Source organism: Saccopteryx leptura, chromosome 6, assembly GCF_036850995.1.
Source record: "Saccopteryx leptura isolate mSacLep1 chromosome 6, mSacLep1_pri_phased_curated, whole genome shotgun sequence".
Taxonomy (NCBI): Eukaryota; Metazoa; Chordata; class Mammalia; order Chiroptera; family Emballonuridae; genus Saccopteryx; species Saccopteryx leptura.
The window spans coordinates 35794092-35819928 of record NC_089508.1 but is presented as its reverse complement, the minus strand read 5'-3'; the positions used below and the strand labels follow the sequence as shown (position 1 = coordinate 35819928).

Below are 25837 nucleotides of genomic sequence, written 5' to 3'. Positions count from 1 at the left end.
TGCCCACCACTGGTAGGGCCTTTTGAGTCACCCAGGTTCTCACTGTTCCATCTGAATAAAATTGCTGGAGCTCTCCTAAAATTCCTTTGTCCAACTCGACCTCAAACCGGCCCCCCTTCCGGAAGCCTGTAACTCTGTGACATACGCTGAGTGTGTGATTCCCAGGGCTTTCCACGGGGACCGGGGTTGTTCTGGAAACTGCACGGGCTTAGCAGGCAGAACGCTTAGGGCAGCGGTTCCAAGCGCTGGCTGCCAATGGGAATCGCTTACCAAGGTTTTTCCCCGTAGAGATGGCAAAGCTTCCCCCTCCAGGGATTTCAGTTCAGTTGTCTCTAACCAGGACTCTGCCACTGTCACTTGGGGCCCTTAGGCCTCTGTTTCCTGATCTGTGAAGCAGGACTGGCGCCTCCTGACCTCACACAGAGGGAGGATGGAGGAAATGGAGTATTATTACAAGCGCTCCGGAAGGTGGAAAGGGAAGGTCAAGATCTTAGTCTACCGCCCTACCTTGTTTTACTCCTTCCTTCAACTGATCCTCATCCCCAACATTCTCTGCCTCTTCCGTCAACTCTGTACCCCTAAGTATAGTATTCAACAGCTACCCGGCCCCCTGACCTCCCAAGGTTTCTGCTTGCCTTGCTCCCCTGGAGTATTCAAAGGGCTAGGACAAAATCTGAGAGATGACTTAATTCCTCCTCGAGCCTTCAGGACTGGTCCCTGCTCCTGATAGGGGAGAACCTTCTCAGCTTTAGACTCCCTCAGACAGATACTCATCAGCTCCGTGATTCCGCTCAGTCTTATTTCTGCAGTCCAAGCCCACTGCAAGGGGAGGGGGGCTTTCCTGGGGGCTCCCTTGCAGGTGACATTGTGAGTGTGCCACTCCCATTGTCATTCTACCGCCACTGCCCTGGGTCGTGGAGCCTCTGCCAGCACTGCCTCTCCCCGTAGCTGCCGGGTCTCGGTGAAACCAACTCCCAGGCGCTCGTACAGGCAGCCACACCTGTGGTTTGAAATATTCTTTATTTTGTAAACATCTGTGTTTAAAATAGATGAACCCTGCTCACAATTCATATACTGGACCCGAGACACAGTACACAAAGTTCACCCGTCACAGGGAGATGGCGGGGGCTCAGGAGCAGGTGGAGGGCCGGGGGGGGGGGGGGCTGAGTCTCAGGACAGCAGGTGCAGACGAGGCGGGGAGTAAACAGGCAGGACCCCTGAACAACAGTCTGGGCCTAACGCCAGGCCCCGGGCCACCTCCCGGAGCGGAGCAGTTTAGGGGCGAGAGGCTGACTCTAGTACCTGTAACTGCACCCTGACATCCCTATGTCCCCTGGTTCCCATTACCTTCCCAGCAGTGGCCCTAGGATGGGGCTGACCAGGCCATAGAATCTCAACCCGTTTTCCCTTCAGAATCCCTACGGCAGTTAAAATAGAGTTCCTCTGTCCTGAGAACGGCAAGGGTGCTCCGCTGATCCTCAGAGAAAGGTGAAGTACTGCCTGCAGGCACCCCAGGGTGGCATTACCACCCCCCCAGGGTGGTGCTGCTGTGCTCTGCCTGACACATGAGGACTCAGTCCTCAAGGAAGCATTAGCCAACGACTTAAAGCCACCTGCCCTCCTCCTCCTTCCCCTGTGCAAACCTGGCTCCCGCACCCTGAGGCACCCTCTCCTGCTGTCTCCTGGACTGCTAAGAGTCTGAGGAAAGGGCTGGGGCTTCACCCGCCTACCCCGTTTCTCTTCATCCCTCACATGGGCGTGTCCTGGATTTTGGCCCTTAGTTGGTGAATGCTCAGTACCTAGTTCTGTTTTAGCTCCAGCCCCAGCCATGCAATGCGGCTAATGTATAGCTTAGGAATGATCATCCTGCCCTGGCCAGGTAGCTCGGTTGGTTAGAGTGTTGTCCCAATACACCAAGGTTGTGGATTCGATCCCCAGTCAGGGCACATACAAGAATCAACCAATGAATGCATAAATAAGTGGAACAATAAATCAGTATTTCTCTTTCTCCCTTCCCTTCTGTCTCTAAAATCAATCAATCAATCAATAAAAAATTAAAATAAAATTATCTTACTGAGGAAGGTGGGGAGGATCCCTACTAGGGGTGGTAACTGATGTATCCCTTCCTTAAAGGGCCTTCTTAAAGCTACTCCTGAGCCATATGGGGTTTAGAAACTTCTACCCGAACAGAAAGCTTGGGAGGAGTCCTCTTCCCTCCGCCTGTCGCCACAGAGCGGCCGGAGGAGAGAGCAGCACCGGGCATCCCCCGGGGCCTGCTGCCCATCTTCCCACGCAGTCCCTGCTCTTCACCCGCAGACTCTGGCTGTCAGGAAGGCTGAGCTGGAGGCTGGGTTCAGTGGAGGCCCGCCTCGCACCTGCCAGGGAGCTGGGGAAATGCCCGTCTCAGGCCAGGATTGGGAGGTGGGACCCAGAGCCCCAAAGTCCCCTTTTATTCGCAAACCGCTGTCCCTGGCCTGCTCTCCCTTGCTCTTGAGCCGACATACAGGACCCAGGCCTTCATTTCCAAACGCCCCTCCTGCTAGAGGACTCGGTGGGCCTGCCGGTCACCCCGCCAGGGCTCTCCGCCCCCCCGCACTGCCCTCAGGCAAACGCCCCTCCTGCTGGAGGACTCGGTGGGCCTGCTGGTCACCCCGCCAGGGCTCTCCGCCCCCCTGCACTGCCCTCAGGCAAACGCCCCTCCTGCTGGAGGACTCGGTGGGCCTGCCGGTCACCCCGCCAGGGCTCTCCGCCCCCTGCACGGCCCTCAGGCAAACGCCCCTCCTGCTGGAGGACTCGGTGGGCCTGCCGGTCGCCCCGCCAGGGCTCTGTGTCCCCTGCACGGCCCTCAGGCAAACGCCCCTCCTGCTGGAGGACTCGGTGGGCCTGCCGGTCACCCCGCCAGGGCTCTGTGTCCCCTGCACTGCCCTCAGGCAAACGCCCCTCCTGCTGGAGGACTCGGTGGGCCTGCCGGTCACCCCGCCAGGGCTCTGTGTCCCCTGCACGGCCCTCAGGCTTCGGTCTGGTCTTCAAATCCAGGAGCCCGGGTGGGGAGGAACTGCATGCATGCTGCATGGGAGGTAGAGAATGGAGGTGACGTTTGTCCCTGCCACCCCTCGTTACTTGTTTTTCTTCTCTGCAGCACCTGTCTCCGAGCTCAGGTCCCCAAGACGCAGGTGGGCAGGTAGCCAAGCAAGGCCTAAGCTGGGGGGCCGGCAGGCAGGGAGAGGAAGGGCAGCCCAGGCTGAGGACCACCTCGGAGCCTCCTCCCAACCCTGACGCTCCCCTTTCCCACCTCACTGGTGAGGCAGGCCCGCGGCGCAGGCGGCCGTGGGGAGGAGAGGGCAGGAGGAAGCGCCCCGTTGCCTTCGGTGCCCCCACAAAGCTGGCTGGGGTTCTCCCAGGAGCAGAGAGGGGACAGCCCCGAGCCTGAGTCCGTTCCCTTGGACGGGGTTAGGAAGGAGGGAAAGAAGAAGCTGCACCAGCAGCCAAAAAAGCAGGACACAGGGAACAGGGCAGGCGGGGACAGAGAAAGAGGGCAGAAGAGGAGAGAACCGGCAGACAGGAGATGGACGCGCTGAGAGGAGGCTTCGGCGGCCTTGACTGCAGACCCCTGTGTTCTGGGGAGCTCGGGGCGGTGAGAGTGCTCCTCGTACACCTGGGGCTCACAGCAGGCTGCGGCTGGGGACAGGGCTGAAGGAGACCACTCCGGGGAAGGGGCCGGGGCCAGGGCTGCGCAGAGGGGACAGCCAGCAGATGCTCTGGGGCCAGGCAGAGGAGCAGCAGCCACTGGTGTTCCGCAGCGTCGCCCGAACGAGAGGAGAAGCGGGCGGAGCCCCGACTCCGTCTGCCCGCAGGCTCCTCAGGAAAGGGGGTTCCTGGGCGCTCCACACAGGGCCCTCAGCACCAACAGGTTTTGGAAGAGTTCCCTGGGCCCTCGGGTCTGCGCTCGTCCTCCTCGAGCTCCGCCAAGGCCAGCTCGTTGCCGGCCCGTGTCCGGACGCCCTCCAGCTCCTTCCTGTGGGCCTGCAGCACCAGCTCCGTCAGGCGCGTGAACGACTGGGGGAGGCCAGGGGGCACGGGTTAGTCCGGCGTTTCCTCCCCTTCCTCCTGCGACCCGCTAACTGCCCAAGGGGCGAGGCCTCATCCTATCTGGCTCCTCTCTGCCACCTTCTCCTCTTGCTTCCCCGCTCCAGACTCAGCCAGAGACACGGGGCAGCTGGGCCGCAGGGTCCTCACCTCTTTAATGTTGAGGTTGGTGCAGGCACTTGTCTCATAGAAGTCCATGCCGTACTCCTTCGCCAGCTGCAAGGGAAGAGCGTACGGGAAGGGGGGCGCCCGCAGCACCTGGCCCATATTTCTGCCCAATGCCCTCGGAGCCCATGCTGCGTTGTAACAATTTCTCCGAGCAGGTGACGTCTCAGATGAGGCTAAGAGCTCTTCTAAGACACAGGCTAACATACACACATACTACACATATCGTATCAGGAAACAAAGGCACCGAAACACGTGGCGTTATGGTGAATGAATGAACACCCTGGGCGTCGGAGTCAAGAGACCCAGACTTGGATAGCAGTGCTGCCGCTCAGCTGCTGAACGGGCTCGGACAAGGCACTTATCCTCTCTGAGCCCCGGCTCTGGCATCTGTTAAAGGGGGGCACTGTGTCTGCTAGCCAAGGCTCTGCAATGATTAAGCGGGGTCCTGCATCTATCTCAGAGCACTTGCTTAGCACGCACAGTGCTCAAGAAGTACCTTTATTCCAGGAGGGTCTGCTTCTACCTTCAAATTCTTCAGTGACTGTGTATTATTTTTTAATACCAAAAACATCAGTTTTATCCCAAGTGCTAGAGGAAACCCGTTGACTTGAGAGGCAGAGCAAAGCTCTCGAGGCCCTCGGAGTGGATGGATGGACGACTCCTGTCTCGGTGGCGTCTGTCTTTCTGTTCTCTGGGAGGACGGCGGTCTCCCTGAGTGTCTGATCATCCCCTCAGCACCGTCCTCTCACCCTCTCCGCCCCGTGGCTTCGCCGATGACGGGCCCTTCGTTCCCTCGCTTCCCGCCCTAGCTCTTTCCAGGCGTAAGGAGGACTGAGGGCGTGTGGAGGGGTGGGTGACAGTGTGACGGCAGCTACGCCTTCGTGCTGCTAGAGAAGTCAGAACTTGAAGTCCTCCCTCATCACTAGCCTTGGGGTGAGCTTGTCAGTGGAGGTAACCTTGCTCTGAGGGACTTAGAGCTGGGAGAGTCACTTCCCAAGAGGTCTTTTTATCAGGACGGACCCCAAATCACCGTCCTGAAGGACACAGAGCCAACCCTCACGGAGGGCAACTCACCCAGCGCCTTAGCCTACCATCGGAGGTGTGAGGGTGCCTGATGGTGGCGACAGAATCCTGGGTCCCAGTCTCAGGACGGGCCCCGGAAGGCGGCGGAGCCCGGGGTCGGATTGGGCCAGCTCACGCCCGCTTACCTGCTGCCCCTGCTCTCTTCCCACCTGCCGTTTCTGCTCTTCATCGGCCTTATTCCCTATGAGGATCTTCTGGACCCCTTCTGGTGCGTACTAGGGACAAAGGACAAGCAGACCGGCCAGTGAGTGCTGCCTCTCCTTCTCGTCTCCCCACCATACAGTCTACAGTGGCCTCCTCACCAAATTTCAGAGCCCTACGAACAGGGTGGGCTGACTGGGTGCAGGTGCCTGGCTCCTCCCAGAACCACGGCTGACCCCAGGGACCAGAGGGGTGTCATAGGGAGAACTTAGGGTGGAAACGCTGGCTAATTCTGGTGCTTCCATTAGACAACTGGTATCTGAGCTAGAAAGGGTACTGGACTTAAGTCCTACCCCTCGGTCTACAGATAAGGAAGCGTGGACGCAAGACAGTTCAAGTGGCTCGGCCGGGGCCCCACAGCCAGCACGGCAGAGCCGGGGCTCGACCCGCACCTGGTCCTGAGATTCAGGAAAGAAGATGTTCACACGGTAGGCTCTGTCCTACCTCCTTGGTGGGGAAGAACCAGCACGGCAGAGCCGGGGCTCGACCCGCACCTGGTCCTGAGATTCAGGAAAGATGTCCACACGGTAGGCTTTGCCCTCCCTCCTTGGTGGGGAAGAACCAGCACGGCAGAGCCGGGGCTCGCCGCACCTGGTCCTGAGATTCAGGAAAGAAGATGTCCACACGGTAGGCTTCGTCCTACCTCCTTGGTGGGGAAGAACCAGCAGGGAAGCTTGGCAGGGCACAGGCCATGGAGGGCGTGGCAGCTCAGGCTTCTTCCCCATGTTACTTACCCAGAGGGCTCCGTCTGGGGTTGTAAAAGGCAAGGTTTCCTGGTAGTGTTTCCTCACCAACCTTAAGCGCTCTGGCCCTTCCCATGGGGCCCTCCCTTCACCTTCCCCTCTGAGGTGGCCTCCCCCCACCCTGACAAGAGGCAGCATCTCCTACCTCATCCACATCACTGACCCACTTCATGATGTGCTGGTAAGAGCGCTCACTGCTGATGTCGTATACTAAAAATATTCCCTGAGAGAGAGGGGAGGAGAGAGAGATGGGGGAGGCAGAGACACACAGGGGGACAGCACAGTCACGGGCAGGAGCGGCAGTGGCACCTTAAACGCCGGGTCCCACTCTCCTGCTCTCTGCTTTGCACAATGAGGACCCCTCAGCGCCCAGAAATCTCTTCTTCTGTCTCAGACCCACAGAGCTATTGCTTCTTAGGCCCACTACAGATCTCTGAGGTAGGAAGGCACCAAACACTTTGACTGGGTCCAGGGTGAAGAGTGAGGGTGGGAACCCACCTAGAGTGAGTGCTCGGGGAACAAGTGATGAAGGAATGGACGAACAACTCAAAGACTGCCCTGGGGCTCCCCTCCCCAGTGGGTAACCCAAAGGCCCTATTTGGGGTGAGTGACACAGATATCTCAAACACCCAGAGCTGGGGGGTGTGGGTGGCAGCAACCTACCCCTGAGCCCTGAAAATGGCAGCTCACCTGGGCCCGTCGGTAGTACTGCTTTGTGATGGTCTGATATCTCTCCTGCCCCGCTGTGTCCCTGCAGTAGAAAGCCAGTCCCTCAGTAGAGCAGGGACCAGAGAAGCATGGGCTGAGAGACTCTGTGCCCATGCAGGAAAAACTGGGGAGCTATAGGGTGAAAAATCAGCAGAGCTTTGGCCTCTAAGGGGATCTGAACACACTTGATTCTGCAGGAGGATGCCTGATCATCTGGTACTGACACAGCTTTGGTGCAACTCCATCTGCACCAAAGCCACAGCCTCACTGGGCCTGGACAACTTTCTCTAGAATTTGGGCACTGTGGCCAGACTAATTGGACCGCTCCACCTCCAGACCCTATGGGACCTTTGCAGGCAATGCCCACACCACCCTGGAATAGGGAGGCAGCTAAGGCAGCTACCCACACTGGCAAAGGCAGTGCTTCCAGCAGCGGCAGGCCAGAGAGCCACAGCAGCCCCCTGTGGCCACCTGTGGGAACTGCGCCGTGCTGCACGGAGGACCCTGGGCGCCAGCGTTCCATCCTCAATGATGGGGTGTAGCCCTGCCTCCTTCCAGTCCTCCCACAAGGTGGCACAGCCCAAGGACAAAACCTTATTCTCAGACAAACCCACAGTGGCTCGTTTGCCAATTCTAATTCCCGCCTCTTGGTGACTTGTGGTCAATCTCATCTAGTTTCTTAAGGACAAGATCAGAGGTTAAGGCTCATGGGAGCAGGAGTTGGGCTTTTCCATCGAACAGGTAGGTAGCCAGTTCTCCCAGATGAAGCCTCAGGATCTCACACATGGCAATGACAGCTAGGGGGCGGCCCGAGGTCCCCTCCTCCCGTCCAACTCACCAGATCTGGATCCGCACTTTGATGCCATCTACCTCTATGGTCTTCATCTTAAAGTCAACACCTGGGGGAAGGAAGAGAGCAAGAAAGTTAGGAACTGCGAACCCACGGAGAACTGAACAGGAAGGCCCAGGCTCTCACTCCTGAAGGGATCACCTTTGGCTTAATGTGGCAGAAAGAGGGCATGGGGTGAAGGCCTTCCTGAACCAAAAATTGACCCTAAGGAAGTGTCTGGTGCTTTGAATGGGGCCTCCCTTCCTCCTTGAGCTGAAAATAAAGGGCATGGATAAGAAATGATGACTTCGGATCATTTACAACAAAATGGTGGGATCTTGATAACGTTATACGAAGTGAAATAAGTAAATCAGAAAAAAACAAGAACTACATGATTCCATACATTGGTGGAACATAAAAACGAGACTAAGAGACATGGACAAGAGTGTGGTGGTTACCAGGGGTGGAGGGAGGGAGGACGCGGGAGGGAAGGAGGGAGAGAGTTAGGGGGAGGGGGAGGGGCACAAAGAAAACTAGATAGAAGGTGACAGAGGACAATCTGACTTTGGTTGATGGGTATGCAACATAATTGAAAGACAAGATAACCTAGATATGTTTTCTTTGAATATATGTACCCTGATTTATTAATGCCACCCCATTAACATTAATAAAAATTTATTTAAATAAAATAAAAATATACATAAATAAAAAAGAAAAAAGAAAATAAAGGGTATGGGGGCCCAGGAAGTGAATGTGAGTGAATAAGGGGGATCCACTTCATCACTGCCTCACTTAGCTCCAAACGTGTCTCACGCTGTTCACATGTGACGTCTTCCTAGTTGTACTTCCTGAGAGAACCGCTGTATTTTTTCCCTCCTGGGAGTCTGATTCCTAGGGACAGCGATCCATCTCATGGGCCTGGACTTTTCTCTCTCTGCCTTATTAATAACCAGGAGCGATTAGGGAGCTGTCGTGAATGTGGGGAAGGCACGCGGGCCCTGGAGAGAGGAGGACTTTGCCACCCCATGGTGTGAATGAAGCCCTCGGCCCCTAGCCAAGGGCCACCAAGGAGAAGGCCTGGTGTTGCTGTCATTGACTAACTGGTTTATGGCAGGAGGCACTGTTGTTTGCTAGGAGCCTTGGCTTTGAAGTCAGGCCTGAGATGAACTCTGACTTTGGTCACTTAACTCATAGCTACAACTTGGGCACCTTGCTTCTCTGAGCCTCCATTTCCTCATCGGTAAAATGGGGACATTACCAATTGTGTCGGGGGGGGGGGGGTCACTGAGAGGACCGTGTGACTTATAGTGCCTGGCACCTGGTGGCTATTCAATTGACTGCAGCTGTCATTATGCCCTAGCACTGTCCTAGTCACCATGGGAGCTCGTGAGCGACTGCCAATGGCCAGATGAAGAGGCAGTGGCGAAATGCGTCTAACTGGGGGAGGGGGGGTAAGACAGACGGGGTTCTCGGGCTTGAGGGGCTAAGCTGCCACAGGACATGGGACACGGAGATCTGGCAGACCAGCCCAGGACAGACACATATTTGGGGGAATTTGCAGCAGGAGAAGTTGTTGTCGTCAGCGTCAGTGTCAGCGTCAGCAGCAGCAGCAGCAGCACAGAGGCTTGGATCTGAGTGATGACAGAGAGGTGAGTGGGGGCTTTCATCACCGCGCCTCTCCCCAGCTCCGATTGTGCCCAGGCAGCGCGCCCGGTGACTCAAGAGCTGCGTCTAGTGGGTTAATTAAGCTTCAGTCTCCATGTTGTCCCTGGAGACAAGTCAGGAATGGGCGCCATTAGCCAGTGTTCAGGTGGAGAACACGGGAAAGGCAGAGCTGCCCAGCACGGCCTCGAAGCCCCCGAAGGTGCCAGAATTCCCCGCACGGCTGTCATTCCACCTGGGCGTTAGTTCTTTGCCAACGGAAACGCCCCCCTCCTTGTCTGCCCTGCCCCAGCTTTCCACAAATTCAGCAGATTAAGCGCAGGCTCTTCCCTCTCACCATCAAGACCAATCACCATTTAATTAGAAGGAGAAAAAGGTTCAGAACAGACAACCTGAACTAAATCGAATTGGTCAGACGTGAATCATTTTCGCCTGCCCACGCTGATTCACATCTGCGGAGCTGTACTTTTCCAGACGGACAATGCCTGGCAGCCATTCTTCCAAGTGCGCTGAGAGGTGTGTGTGTGGGGGGGGCGACACAGGGAGGGGGCACCTGTCAAGAATCTGCCTCTCCCCAATACCTGGCAGAGAAGGGAATCAGGAAGTTCTTGTGTTTTTCATGGTACAGTGCCTTCTTCCCAGAACCAGCATTTCTGTTCATTTTATAATAAACCTAGCTCATCTTCATCCAAGCCCAGCAAGCCTGGTCAAGGATGGTGCTTGTGCAGAGTGGTCACCAGGGGGCCAGGGGTGGGGGTGGAGAAAGAAGGTTCCACTTCCTTTATTCCACAAACTTCTATGGGAGTTTATTTTGTGCCCTGCACAGTGACAGGTGCACAGAGTAGCAAAAATGACACATGGCCCCTGGCGTTACAGAGCTGGGTGGGAAGGAAACTAAGGCCCAGGCGGTGAGAAAGCTGGCCCGAGGCCAGCACAGCCATAGCGGAAGCCTGTTTGAGACCCCGGCCTGGGCCACCCCTCATGCTGTGTCTTGTGGGAATGATGGAGAGCTGTATGTTAACTAGGCACAGAAGCCGTGACTAGGCCTGGTATCCCGTTCCCTGCAGGTCCTGGAGAAGAGCGAGCTGGGAGAGGAGAGCCCGAGACTGAGGGAGCCTCCCCGAGAACGAGAACGCACACACAGCGGTGAGAAGAGGCAGGATGGGAAGATAGGCGGCCACCCCGGCCAGCCGGAAGCTGAGCTTGGCCTCCCCCTCCCCCTCCCTCACTTCTTAGCCCTGCGGCCAGGGATCAAGGCTGAGGCATTCTGGGGGCTCACAGCACCCCCACCATCTTAGAACCTAGGCCCTCCTGACCACCTAATAAAACTCGTAATATCTCAGAAGTCAAATGCTTCCAGTTTGTCTCCTTATGCACTAAGGAGGGAACAGAGAAAGTTATGCCTTCCTAGGGATTTTCCTCTCCTACCTGCTCCCCTCTTTTTTAAAATTTAAGGATTAGCCGCCCAAGGATCTTCTAGTGGAATCTATGCCTTCTACTCTACGCTGCACCTTCCACTGGGTCCACCCTGCCAGCCACCCCCTGGCCCACTGTGACAGGGGACATCCATGGCCGCTTCTGGCTCCCTGCATAGCTGTTGGTGTTTCCCCATGCCTGAGCAGGTGGGACAGGAGGATAAAGACACTGGCCTGGTTTAGTTGCCTGCAGACTCATGCTCTGTCACCTCGCTGGGCCCTCGGAGCTGCTCAGCAGACCGTTTATTCGACGTGTATCCCCCCCCCCCCCCACTCCTGACAGCTACTGTCCTCCCTGCTGAAGGCTCAGGGCCAGGGCGACCCCTCCCCACAGCTGAAGGCATTCAAGAGGGTACCGTGTCCCCTCTGATGGGTAAAATGAGGGCTGCCTGAGGAAGCCCATACCCTGAGGCCTACCCCATTCCCTCAGAAGTCTCCTGCTTTCTCCCCCTTCCCTGGAGAACGGTCCTCTCTCTTTCGCATCTCCCCTCAGCTGTGCTCATCCTGTCCTCATCGGCCCCCTCTGAGCACGTCCTAGCAGTTTCACCCCTCTCGGTGGCACCTTCAGAATCTCCGGGAAGAAGAGAGATGCTTCATCCACGCCCACCCCCTCACCAGTGTGTTCCCATCCGGGCTCCTCTAAGGCAGCACTTCCCAGACTTGAAGGTGCACGCAGGTCATGAGGGGACTGTGTTAAGATGTGGATTCTGATCTAATAGGTGGTGGCCGAGGCCCCAAGACATGCATTAAGCCCCCACACTTCTGACAGCAGCTTCGAGGACAGTGGTTCTCAAAGTGAGGTCCCTGGGCCTGCAGCCTGAGCCTCAGCCGGGAAGGGAAGGAGTACAAATTCTCTGCCCCCCCCCCCAGCCCTGCTAAATCTCAGACACACAAAGTTTGCGAACCACTGTCTAGCCCAGCTCGAGGCAGAACCACACCCCAGGCTCATTACCATCCTTATAAGACAGCACACCCCCTGGCGGGGGAATCCAGACCCCTCAGTTCTCGGTTCTCATGCCAGCCCTGTGAAGCAGGGGGCGGGGGAGATGATCACCGTGCGACACAGAGGCCAAGTACTTGCTTATGTTCCCACATCTTGTGGCTGAGCCGGAACTGGACACCAATCATTTGAAACCTATCCAGGGTACTCCTCACTCGACCAGGGGCTTCCTAACTCTTCAAGGCTGTAAAGCCTTTCTGCCACACCCCAGCGCCCCCCCACACCTGTTCTGGCATTATCAGGCATCTAGATAGAGGCAGTGGGCACATGTGGGGCAGGGGACCCCTTGTTCCTTGAGAGTTCATGATTCCACCAAGGCCAGAGCATCCCTCTGGACAGCACCCCCTCAGTGTCCCTACGAGAGAGCCTGCTTCCTTTCCCAGGCACAGGACGACTTGGTGTGCAGAGACAAGCAGACCACCTCCACACAGCTCCCACCGAGTTTCCCAGAGACCTTGGAGCCCCGGGCAGAGAAAGTCAGGAGGCTGGGGCTCCCTCCCAACCAAGCACCCAAAGCATGCCAGGCAGCTCATGGGGTTTTTTTTTTTAGCACCTTAGATACATCGATCATGGCGCCTGCGACACCCAAGGTCCTTTTCTGGCTGGTACCACCTGACCCAAAGCCTCTGCTCTGTGTGTCATTTGCAGAAAAGTAGCTCCTGACTGGACCAGGGGTAGATAGATATCTGACCAAACAGAGGCCCATCAATGGGCTTGCTGGTGACCCACAAGGTGACCTGGCCAATAGGGACCAGGGGAGCTAACTAAGCAATCAAACCAGTTCCTGCCAGACAACGCAGAGGGCACTGGCCACCTGGTAACATGAGGCAGAGGTGGGAAGAGAGGCAGGGGTGCCTAAGGCACAACTGTGCTGGCTGGAGTGAGGGTCGGGGGCAGGGTCGCAGCACAGCCCCCCATCCACACCAGACCCCACCTCCCGGTCTCACAGCACACCCTACTTCCCTAGAGAGCGCCTCAGGATGCCTGAAGATTCACAGCCTGTGACGGTCCACTGCTACCTAATGGCTCCCCCCAGGCTGTCTGGCAAGACATTTCAAGTATGGGGCTGGGAGGAAGACTTCTAAAATGCTCTGCCCTGTCCCTTGCTGCCTCCTTTTTTATGTTTATATTTATTTTTTTGTCTTCTAGCTCTGACTAGATGCAGCAACTAGTGCCCCTACTATGCCTAAGGGGCAGATGATATACTTTGTATTTAACCAAGTTTTCATTTGTTTGTTTTCATAATCTCTGCCTCCATATAGTGCCGGGCATAACATAGCGATACCATTAGCAGCACCCCCCCTCTCCCAGACAGCATAAGGAGAGATCTGTGCCCACGGCTCAAGAGCAGGGACGTGTGTTTTACCATCTGAATGCTTCACAGACACTAGCAAGAAAAACTCCTCAGTGCCTGACCAGGTGGTGGTGCAGTGGATAGAACATCAGCCTGGGATGCTGAGGACCCAGGCTCAAAACTCCAAGGTGTCGGCTTGAGCACAGGCTCACCATCTTGAGTGCAGGATCATAGACATGACCTCATAGTCACTGGCTTGAGCCCAAGGTTGCTGGCTTGAGCAAGGGGTCACTGGCTTACCTGCAGCACCCTGGTCAAGGCACATATGAGAAAGCAATCAGTGAACAACTAAGGTGCCAAAATGAAGAATTGATGCTTCTCATCTCTTCTCTTCCTGTCTGTCCCTGCCTATCTCTCTTGCTAAACAAACAAACAAACAAACAAACAAACATAAAACAACAAAAAGCTTCTCAGTTAAGTGACAGTGCCAGGTCTTGATAGACCAGTAGCCTCTGGCAGGCCTCTGGCTATTCCTGCTGTGTCCCTGGCTACACAGCCTCTGCCTTCCAGCCACCCCCAGCAACTGCTAGGCCACACCCGGAGGCCTGGAGCACAGTGACAGCTGCTGTCAGAGAGCTGCAAGCACAGGTGAGGCCGACCGGGGGCTCGGGGGCTGGGTCAGGCCAAAGGGACAGGGCAGGGGGCAGGCACTGGCGCTCACTTGGCTCCCAAGATGGCGCGCTTTGGGCAGTAACACCGGGCTGAGCTTCCTGCCTCCCTGCTTAGCAGAGGAGGAGCTGTGCAGACTGTGGGAAGAAAGGAACAGGGCACGCCTAGGGGAAAGAACACTCCTTACCATCACTGTCTGCCTCCAGAGAAAGCCCTGGAAAGCATGGAGGAAGTGTGGTTCCAAAACCAGAACGGCATGGTCTTTCCGAGCACCGCTGTGAGGTCAGAGTTTGGTCCCAATCCTGCCCTTTCCATGAACTATGTGGTCTTGGGAAAGCTATTTAACCTCTTGTTTATTCCGTTTCCTCACCTATAAAATAGGGGTGACAATCCCCGATGTTAGAGAGTTTTGTGAGGACTATGAGATAAGGTATAAAGGTATAAAGCCCATAACATGGGGCCGGGCACACAGAGCTAGATTAAATGTTAGCTGAAGATGCTGTCGGTTCCCTCGGGAGGAGGAGATTAGGGAGCCCAGGGCCACAGTCTGGGGAATGGAAAGAGCTCTGGGAGGTAGGAGGGGCTCGTGTTGGCATTAAACCAGATGGCCCCCAGGGTCTGGCTACAGCCTGAATTCCGGAAAAGTGAGTGTATGCCCATTGGTGGGCCAGCACCTCATGGGTTAATGTCAGGTGCCAGCTTGCCTGCCTGCCAAGCACCACATGTTTCAAGTGGAAACAGGGCTCTTCCGGGTGCCAAATGTTATCACTGTGATCAACCACAGCCCAAAGGACCAGCAGCGTGACCTGAGCCTCTTCAGGAGCAATGAGACGCCGCAACAGGAACAACTTAATACACCTGAAACCCAAGGCAGATACCCAATCCCTGCAGCCAGGTGGGCTCCAGTTACCAAGCCCAGGTCCCAGGAAGGCCCCCTGGCGCTCCCCACAGGAAAACAGCATGCGCTGGACACGTGCAGCTCACGTGGGTTGTGGCAGGAGGTCACTTCCAAAGGGGTTACCCCGAGACAGATGTAGGGATAGGCAGACCCTGTGGGGAGGTGCCTGTCTGACTCTGCCACCCCAGTCAAGGCACAAGAGTAATCCCCATTTCAAAGCCCCCTTCTCCCGGCAAGAGAGAAGCTCAACAGTGCTAGGAGTCTCATAACGCCATTTCCCCCAAGCGAGGGACAAGAGAGGGGAACAAGAGTGGGAGAACTAAGAGACAAAGCTCAAGAGAAGATTCAAGACAAGGGCTCCTGGCACACAAATGTCCCTCACACCGTTAGGTGACGGGCTGGGGGAGAGTGTCTGTGCCCTGGATCCGCCACTTGCTGTATCCTCTTCCTCCCTTCCATCCGGGGACTTTTGGCCTCACTGTCTGTGGGGTGACATTTCAACTGCCCCTCACGCTGGCCCCATCCAGGCTCTCTGATAAACGCTTAGTCAGCCTTCACACCATCTTGCTCTGGTAGTGCTGGGAAGCAGAAATGAAGAGGCCCCAGTCTTTGGCAGACAGAATCCTGATCTAATGCTGAGGTCGTGTTTTAACCTCCAGGGCACTGGTCAAAGGTCTCATTAGGATGCCTACCCACAAGGAAGATTGGAGATTTCAGAATGATACTCTATCCCTCTTTTTTCTTCAAGAAACACACACATACACCACACACACACACCCTCAACATGGAAAACACAGTGGTAGTATATGGACCAGGACGTTAGACGCTACCATCCACCATCACATAAAATCTTCAAGGGTCAGTCTTTAGAAACCCAGGAATCCAGGGGCTTTTACCATGTAGAAGGGTGTCCCAGTCAGACCCAGACCCTCATGAGGCTGGAAGGAATGCATATCCCCAGTACCTGAGCCCCAGGAGGTCCCTACTCCAGAGCCCCTGGCCACGAGGTGGTCCTGGAAGATCGCTCCAGCAGCCTGGCTGAGCTCATGGACATCCTCTGACACCAGTGGTGACCCTGAGCGATGGGCTCTACTGACCTTAGTCTAAGATACCGGCCCCTCATCTCCTCATAAACCAAAGAAGACCCACCCACAAAGGCGTCATGGGAGCATGTCCTTGCTTCCTCCTACACCTGAGCAGAAGAGCCACAGCTACTGGAAATAGTTCACCCCTACAGGACTCTCCCTGTCTCCTCACAGTCCCAAACACGTGTAGCATAGTGAGTTTCCTGCTGTCTGAGGAGTCCCAAAAAACCAATACTATTTGTGACTTTTCTCAGGGAAAGTCCTTTCCTAGAGGTCTTTAGGAAAATGCATTCATTCATCCAAACTGTTACTGCGTGCCTACTATGTGCCTAGAAGTAAGCTTAGAGACACAGCAGTGAATAATACAGAAAAATTCCTTGTCTTCAGAGGGTTTCTATTCGAGTGGGGAAGACCGATAATACTACATAAGTAAGCCAATGAATGACTTCAGAGAGAGAAGTGTTAAGAGGCAAAAGCAGAATGATGGAGTAGACAGTGAGGAGATCTGTGCGCAAGCTGCCTCAGACCAGCTGGTCAGAGGAGACCTTTGAAAGCAGGTGACCTTTGAGCTAAGACCTAAATGACAGGAAGGTACCAGCAGGCAGAAGATCTGAAGGATCAGAGTCCCAGGCGAGGGAAGCAGCGCATATACCTCAGACAGGAACACATTTCTTTTTTTTTTTTTTTTTTTTTTATTTTTTTTTTTAAAAAATTTTTTTATTTTTTTATTAATTTTTAGAGAGGAGAGAGAGAGGGAGAGAGAGAAAGGGGGAGGAGCTGGAAGCATCAACTCCCATATGTGCCTTGACCAGGCAAGCCCGGGGTTTCGAACCGGCGACCTCAGCATTTCCAGGTCGATGCTTTATCCACTGCGCCACCACAGGTCAGGCAGGAACACATTTCTGTCAAACTCCTCAGCCTTCCTCAGGAGAGCAAAGGGAGAGGGACCAACGTCATTCCCTCCTTCGTTATAAAGAAAAAAAGCTCAGAAGGCCATTCCCTTCCCATGAATCTCATGGGGATCCACCCTGACACGTGCACATGTGTACATACACATACATGTAAATTGTGTTTGCAGGCTCTAACCTGAAAAATGTACCAAGAAACCTCTCAAATACTAGCAACGCCAGGTTGAGGGCTCCATGCCCCCCACTTATATCTCTATACTGAATGATCACGTATGTGAAGCTCACTATTTCGGTGTACATAGTAGGTACACAAAGCAGGTGCTCAGGGAACATCGGTTCCGGTTCCCTTACCCTTGCCCTTTTACTGCCGGGTGCACAGACCTCCATGGGGCCTCTGTGACATGTGCTATGTGCTCTAGCTAACCCTGTCCCACTCCCTTCTGACAGACCCTGACTTGGGCCTTGCCTTCCCGAGCCTGCTGCTGGGTGGTCAGGTGGGCACTAACCCAGCGCTCCCCCACTCTCCTCCTGAGCCTCTTCCCAGACAGGGCCGCAATGACAATGACAGTCAACAGAAGGTTCCGGGAGGAAGATATGGGGCTGGGAGCTTCAGGAGCAAACACCTTGGACGGGACAGGGTCTCCACATGCCTCTACCCTCCTACAGAACCTAGCAAGGATCAAATTAAACTTAAGCTGGTCTGACAAGGACCTAGCCATTACCAGCTGGCCCAGCTGGGCAGAGGATGGCACCACCCCCTCGCCAACCCCTTGTCTCCTGGGGAAGCCTTCTTAGTCTTCAAGGCCCCACTCAAATGTCACTTCCTCTGTGAAGCTTTCACCAACCTCCCCAGGAGGAATTTGTCACTCCTCTGTGATTTCAAAGCTATGTGTCACATTGTTTTTGCATAAAACTCTGGTTGTCTGTTTGGAAGCCTGACTCCCCAGCTGCCCCGTAAGCTCCCAGAGGGCAGAAGAGTATCCTATTCATTTCATATTCTCATCACCTGGTAAAAGGTAGATACTCGTCACATATTATTCAACAAATTAAATAAATGAAAGAAAAAATGAATGCATGAGCAAGTAAGTGAATAAATGAAGTCAGTGCACGCCAGGAGAAAAGATGAGCACAGAGAAAACTTTAATCAGGAAGCGTGACCAGGAATGACCACATTTTTTTTTTTTTTTTTTACAGAGACAGAGTCAGAGAGAGGGATAGACAGAGACAAACAGACAGGAACAAAGAGAGACGAGAAGCATCAATCATCAGTTTTTTGTTGCGACACCTTAGTTGTTCATTGATTGCTTTCTCATATGTGCCTTGACCTTGGGGCTACAGCAGACCGAGTTAACCCCTTGCTGAAGCCAGCAACCTTTGCCCAAACCAGATGAGCCCGCGCTCAAACTGGCGACCTCGGGGTCTCAAACCTGGGTCTTCCACATCCCAGTCCGACGCTCTATCCACTGCACCACCGCCTGGTCAGGCAATGGCCCACATTTTGAAGCTAACTCTCAGTCCTCTCTGTAGATCATGGGGCCCTGGTCACAGAGCTCTCTGTAAATATATTAGCAAAATAGTAATATGAGGATGACACTTAGATCTCATCCTTAAAGGTCCCCCAGAGGGACATTTCAAGGCCAGCAACAGAAGCACAATTGTCCCTGCATCCAAGAGCCCTCAGATGGGGTGGGGGTGACACACGTCTCTCCTCTTTGGCTTACAGCAGGTTCCGCTTGGCAACCTGTGGAAGGTCCTTCCAGGATGAGCAAGAACGTGCACAAGCCAGTTTGGAGAAACTGGAGGGGAGAAAGTTTGAGTTTGGGCCACCTGCCTGCAAGATGTGAGTCATCACTTATCTCAGGACCTCACTTTTTCCAGTTATAAAATAGTTTCTATGATGACTAGCCCTTTCCTGCTCAGCAGAAGGAATCAAATGTCCAGGAAGCTCTGTGGTCCTCTTGACAAAGCTCACTGCCCAGGCAGAATAGCCAAGGAGAGGTCAGAGGCCTATGCAGAAAATTGGCAGATCTACAGGGAAATGGGCACAAATATTAGATTACAGAAGAAGGCACTCTGAGAAAAGCTGGCAATCGGGGTAAAAGGGTAATGGCCAAATATCGACTTTCATGCTATAAAGCTCATCAGCAGGCTGTCTGGGGAGCGGGAGGGGGCTGGCAGGAGGAGGAAGGAGCGGGAACCGGGCCCCCAGAGCCGCGGTGAATCTGCAAAGCTGTGAGGGCAGCACAGGTGCACAGAGCGCTGGAAGGGGAATCCAGGCTTCCAGAGCCATCGTCCGGGATCAGGACCCTGGGGCGGGGGGGGGGGGGGGCAGGACAGCAGCCTGAGGCGGAGGGACACCTGGCAGAGACCAGAGCCTTGAGGCAGGGCCACCCCCAACCCCTCTCGAGTCACTTCCCTCCCTACTCCTCCACACCTCTTCATCAGCTCTTCCTTGCCACCCCGGGCACTGCCAGGGTGAGGGGGAAACTGGCCCAGACACGGAGAGCCTACGCCTGTGCTCCCTAGACAGTGAGACAATGGCGCCCCGATTCCTGTCTGTGCTGCTCAGTGCTCTGTCCCGGCTCCTCACGCAGCCCCGGGCACACGGTGGCTGTTCAGTCAACAGTGCTCAATGACCACATGTGTGAGTGATGGGCAGTTTACTAGTCTCTACAGCTGTCTCAGGAGCTAGGAATAATAACGATAACAGTAGTAGTAGTAATAATAATAATAATAATAATAATAATAATACAGCAGCTACCACATTTTGAGGGCTCTGCCCAGTGCCTCGTATTCCTTAGGCTCTGTAATCTTCACAGCGACCTTTAAGAAAGATTCTGCTATGATCTTCAATTTACAGATGCAAAACCTTAACACAGAGATGTTGAATAAATGTCTGAAGGTCACAGAGTCAGTAAGGCCATCGGACTCTCATGCAGGTCGTCTGTGCTTCTCTCTCTCTCTCTCTCTCTTTTAACTGTTTTTTTATTGATATAGTTGAACTTTACAACAATGTCATAAAATAATATAAACAGAGCCTTCAGATAGAGAATAAACATATTAAATAATTATATGCTAATGATATCTAATTTACCCAATTTGCATTCTGTCACAAAAATAGTAAACATCAGTTGGAAATTTGGTGAATGGGCTTGATACCCCATTTATGTGTAAGATACGATAACCCTTTGCATGTATATGGTTAACTTTACTGGGTGTGTTATAGTACATTTAGGGAAGGCTGGTGTTGGCATATATTGACTACCCATAATGCAGTAAACAACGGTTAGAAATGCATTCTGATTTTCTCTATGAACTCAGAAAGCACTGATGAGTTAACTACATGGGGTCACTAAATTCCTTACTATTTACATTTACATCTTCTGTGCTCTTTTCCATCTACTCAGGGCATCTCACCTTCCCTTGCTTTCTGGGGGGCTTTGGGAACAGGGTGGGAAGAGACCTGTCTCAGGCTGCCAAGGTTTGGGGCACGGACCCAGCCCGGACCCTCCCACGGTGTCACACAGCACAGGTACACAGCGCCTCATGGTCTGGGGCCCGCAGATCCTACTGCCCAAGCACCAGCCTGATGTTTGTTAGGCAACTGGATTCCAGGATCAGCTCCCCTGCCCCATTCCTCCTTCTGCTCTTTCCCGCCCCTCCAGTCACCCACAAATCCTTGCCCCAGGCAGTCAGACTCCATCCAAACAGACCTTCCTGAGAAAGGTGATACAGCACAAACCCAGCCGAGAAAGCAGCCCTGAAGCCACAGCGGTTCAACCAGCCAAACCGGAAAATTACCAGCTGCAGCCTCCTCGGAACTCAGATTGGTGCCCCTGAACAGTGGCTTTTAAAACAAAAGGTCTAGAGACCAGAGACAGGTATACTCAGAGGAGACCAAAGATGGGCAGGAGAAAACTCATGGGCGGTCCCTTCATCTTGCATTAGTGGCTTATATGTCACCCCTGGCTGCCATGCAGAATGGAAACCAGAAGTCCCTGCACGCAGATGTCCATGTAGGATAGCACATGGTCTCCTTGCCTGGGCAGGCAGCACAGGTCACATGAGGCCCTTTCAGAAGTTGCCAGGTTGACTGGTGAGAACCAGTGGGAACTGGGAATGGGCAATGCTATGGAATTTGGTGATGGTGCCAAAAGAGGGGGTAGGGGGGGAAGAGAGAAAATGGACTGAGAGGTTCCTTCATGCCCAGAAACTATAATAGCCCTTGACTGGCTGACTGTAGCAAGCCTTAACCCCTCTTCCAGCCAACACCCTCAGTGCCATTTCACTACATCATTCCCATGCTCAGAAACTTGTGCTATTGTGAAGGCTCAAGTTCCACCCCCTCAGCCAGGCCCTCAATGCCCTCTGCTCCCATTCCTTCATTCATTCATTCATTCAACATTTCTGGAGATCATGCCCCGGCCTATACTAGGAATATGAAAACAAAGAGGAATAAGATTTGGTCTCACCCTCAAGGCACTTATAGTTTGGGAGACAGAGACATAAACAGAGGAATGTTCTCACTCTTCTCCTAGAAACCCCCCTCTATTCCAGCCAGACTGCTCAGAGCCCCAGGAACACCCACTGAATTCCCACCTCTGTTGTCTCGGCTCCTGTTATACAATCTGCTCCTTCCCCTACAGGAACTGAAAAGCAGCCCACACTGCAAGCCTGACTCTGGCTTCCTTCCCCCTTGAGCCTTCCCTGCAGCTTCAGGTCCACCGGGCGCTCTCCTTCTCCAACCTCCCCTAGCACTTGGTTGTAGCAACGGCACTCCGGACCCCTCACCACTCACTGGCTGCCTCATGCACAGTCTTATCATGGTTTAGCTGCTGATAACGACTGTAAGACCTTTGTTAACAGTAACGATCATGATCATCACGGATCTCCTGCATTTGAAGACTACTTCACCAAGTGCTCACAGATACGTTATTTTGTGGCCAAGATTCTTTGGGCCAGCCTTGCCTTCCCAAGTAGATTACAAGCTTCTGTGGACAGGAAAACATGGAATGGAATAGTCTCTAAATTCCTGGCACAGTGCTTTGTAGTAAATGCTCAATTAATTTAACAAGTGAGACAGTCTTGTTGGGAAACAGCAAAGAACAGTAAGGCACCAGCTACCCACCTCTGCACTGGATCTGGGTCAGCCCAGCTGCATGGGAAAGAATGCCGGTGGCAAAGGGCCAGCTGCAGGGCCACCTGCCCACCTGCTGACTAGAAAGAAGGGTGGTCAGTGCCTACTGAGAGGTCTCCTCACTGCTCCCTGGCAGGCCCATCTCTGGAATGTCACAGGCTCTTACTAGAAGTGGCATAAACAGTGAATCACGAAAGTGCCAGCCTAGGCGGTATCAGCATGGTCCAAGAATCCGAACTCTCTCTTGGCACTACTTGGTGAGTTGCCTCATCTTCCCCACTCACAAAAGAAGCTCTAAGAAAGGTGCGTAGATCAGTGGCCAGTAAGTTTAAAGAATGTGCCTGAGACAAGGAGCACCTTGAGAAGGCAACCACGTGTATTACTCATCCTGGAATCTCCAGGTGTATGCACCAAGCATACCTACTAGACACATGCATATTTTTGACCGGAGAAATGAATGAATATGACTAGGTAGCGCCTATTTTCTTTGCTCCTTGATTTGTCTCCCAGCTGCCCCTTCCTTCTCTACAGAGGACTTTCTCCATCCAGGAAAGGGAAGAGCTTTTCCTGATCATCCCACTCTTTCCCCAAGTCTTTGTTAATGCTGAAAAACATGCCCCAGCGGAGGTAAGATAAGCTTTCCACAAGAAGGCGTCTAAGAAACCCAGTGGGCAGATTTTGTAAGACTGATGTGTGAAAGACAAGGTTCTTTCTCTTCCACAGAATCCAAACTCCTAAAAGTCTTCTGCATCCTAGCAAAGGTGGACCCAGCCTTTAGAAGCAGAGAAAAACACAAAGAGCTGTCTTCAGGTTGTAGGTCAATATGTCAGGGAACTTGTGGGGACAGGAAGGCTAGAGAGCTGTAGAGACACCTCCACCCAGTTCAGATTCACCTCTGCCCACAAGCAGTCGGCCCCAGAAGGATTCTGAGCCAGTCCCTCTGACCTGTGAGGGAAAACTACACATTTACTTGTCTGGCTGGAAGTAATATCTAACACGCAAGAAAGCAAAGTAGAAGAGACATTAAGAAGGGCTGGTAATTAGTGCTGTGGGGGTCAGGGACTTAAGGAAAGCACAAGCCTCAGAAAGGCCATCCTGGTATTTCAGAAACAGCAGTTCCCTCATTTGTCTGTGGGAAAGGGGAACATGTCTCCTTTGGGAGGCTAACTCCCCCACAGCACCGAGCAGGAGCCCAACAGCTTGTGAAGTGAGGTGAATGAGTAAAGCTCTCTAGGGAAAAACTGGGGTCCCTCCTAGACCTTGAAATGTGGCCAGGATACCAGGGTGCAAACTACTGCTCGTAAGGCAAAAGCCAGGGGCCCCCAGCCAGCCCACCACCCTCTGCAATAGTGCAGCAGCAGCTCCTGGCTCCAGGCCCATCCGCAAAATAACCAGTGCAAGTTTTCTTAAGTACTAACCTGCTGCCCTTTGTCCCCACACCTGCATCCGTCCTCATATCCCATCTGGTTCCTCAGCCACTCCCTTGCTCACTCCCAGGCCTTTCTCTTACCACCCCCCTTCCCTCTGAGCCTTATCCAGAGGCATGCAGCCCTCTCTCCTGGCCTCTGTGCCCTACCCATCCCTCTGAGGTGTCTCTCATCTGAGCCCCCATCTCCTGCCTTCCAGGTTCTGTGGTAAAAATGAATGCATGGGTTTTTTCCCTGACCATACTAAGTCCCTTGAAGATAAGGAAGCAAAGAGAGAATGAGCCACTAGGAGGTCTGATGATAACAGTAATGATACCAGCATTATCTAGGTTCCTCATGTGTTTGAGTTTGTGCTAAGTGCTTTCACACACATTAGTTCATTTATTCCTCACAACACCTTAGTACAGGGGTCGGGAACCTATGGCTTGGAAGCCAGATGTGGCTCTTTTGATGGCTGCATCTGGCTCACAAACAAATCTTTAATAAAAATAATAATAATGTTAAAAATATAAAACATTCTCATGTATTACAGTCCATTCATTTCCTACTGCTCATGTTCATGGTTGCAGGTGGCTGGAGCCAATCACAGCTGTCCTCCGGGACAACACCAAATTTTTATTGGATAACACATAATGTACACGGGTCGTTGTATGGCTCTCACAGAATTACATTTTAAAATATGTGGCGTTCATGGCTCTCTGAGCCAAAAAGGTTCCCAACCCCTGCCTTAGTAGGGGAGAAACTAAAGGTCAGAAGCTTAAGTGATATTCAAGGTCATGTTGCCCCAAAGTGAGGTCTCCAGCCCTGCCTGTTAACCACAGACTCTGTTCCTCCTGGCTCTACCTGCTTGCTCTCTCTTCTCTCTTGGCCAGTGTTGGGAGAGAGGGCAGAAGCTTCAAGCAGAACTGAGTGCTTGGGTCTTGTCTGAGGGGAGAGGGGTCTCAGCAGGGAGACCTGGCAGTGCTGAGGCTGCTCCAGGCATCAGTCAGGGAACCTGTTAGATGTGGGTGGAATTCCCTCAACTCAGACATCCTCAGAGGGAGGCCACCATCTCCTGCCAGAACAAGTGATCCCATCACAGTCCTATCTGGAATGCCACCTGGCCTTGTTCCTTTAAGCACAAGGATCCAGCATTGCCAGATCCAACATGTATGATTTATTGATTGATTATATTGATTGATTTTAAGGAGAGATGAAGGGAGAGAGAAACATCAATTTGTTGTTCCACTTACTTATGCATTCATTAGTTGAGTCTTGTATGTGCCCTGACCAGGGGATCAAACCCACAACCTGGGCATATCAGAGCAATGCTCTAATTGAGGTACTCGCCCAGGTCTTAAAAGAGATGTATTCTAAGGTAGGTCCTGCCTGCCTTCTGACAGTAGTCCTGATATTTCTCGCCTTCTTCAAAGCAGATGCTTCAGCCAACTGCTTTTCCGGAACTGGCTAGTAAGTGCTCCTTTCACAAAATGATGGTGTCTCACCTCACCTCATCTGCATCCTCCTCCAGGTGTCCTACCTTGTGGCTTACCTTCATAGCTGTGCCAGGCAACTCAATCCCTTTGGCTCCTCCCTTCCTCCTTTCCTCCCCCTTCAGACTCCACATTGGGTTGCCCCTGAGCTGGGGGTACCCAGTGACTCAGTGACTGGGTTCCCTGCCCTGAACTCCCGGAGCAAAGGCTTTAAATCACCCCCTGCACTTGGAGGCGTGGGGGTGTCATTTCGTGGCTAAGATCCCCGCTGCCCCAGCTCAGGGTACCCAGGCCTACACCCACCCGGGATTCTCTCGGCTTCAATGGGAAGCTTCCCCAGCGCCAGCCGGGAGAACCCATCTCTGGTCACAGACAGCAGCAGGGTCCCCTCACCTCCAGGAACCGAGGCTCAGGTCCCCCTCACCCCGGAATTTATGCCCTCGCCCTGGCCTCTCGCATCCGCGCCTTCAGCCCAAGAGGCGAACCATTCCTCCCGGGCTGGGTGGGGAAGGGGAAGGGGCCACCGGGCAGGTGGCGGCGGCGGGGAGTGGGGCGCCCCTCGGCCACCGCCCCTTACCGATGGTGGAGATGTGCGAGGAATGGAACTCGTTGTCCGTGAAGCGGCACAGCAGGCAGGTCTTGCCCACCCCGGAGTCCCCGATCAGTAGCAGCCGGAACAGCACATCGTACTGCTTCGCCATGGCTGGGGCCAGAGGAACCCGGGGGCTGCGGCGGGAGCGGGCTCAGCCCCGCTCGGCCGCTGCCATCGCGGCGCGCGCCTGCCCGGGGACGCCGCGGGCGGCGAGAAGGAAGGCGGGCCGGCCCCCGCGCCAGCCTCCTCGCTCGCTCGGGGCCGGGAAGCGCGGTGCAGCGGGAGCGCGATGGGAGGAGGGAGTGGCGGCGCCCCCGCCCGCCCCTTCCCCTGCGCCGCTGCCGCCCCGGCTGCCGCGGCCGCTACTGCCGCCCGGAGAGGGGGCGGAGAGCGCGCTCCG

The 25837-nt window shown here is 54.1% G+C and overlaps 1 protein-coding gene across 2 annotated transcripts; it reads right to left on the bottom strand.

Annotated features, from left to right (window-relative positions):
* Window positions 1–1003: 1003 nt before the first annotated feature.
* Window positions 1004–25837, bottom strand: RAB15 (RAB15, member RAS oncogene family). Of its 2 annotated transcripts, XR_010746162.1 has the most exons (8): window positions 25423–25837; window positions 7828–7888; window positions 6972–7032; window positions 6427–6504; window positions 5463–5552; window positions 4237–4302; window positions 2884–4056; window positions 1004–2557 (listed from the first exon to the last, which is right to left on the bottom strand). XR_010746162.1 is itself a non-coding variant. In XM_066342130.1 (7 exons), exons 1-7 carry the CDS (start codon window positions 25544–25546, stop codon window positions 3898–3900), a joined length of 639 nt encoding a protein of 212 aa, XP_066198227.1. In that variant the 5' UTR covers window positions 25547–25837; the 3' UTR covers window positions 1004–3897. The 2 variants fall into 2 exon arrangements, 1 of the variants encoding a protein (XP_066198227.1); XM_066342130.1 differs by having other exon boundaries at window positions 1004–4056.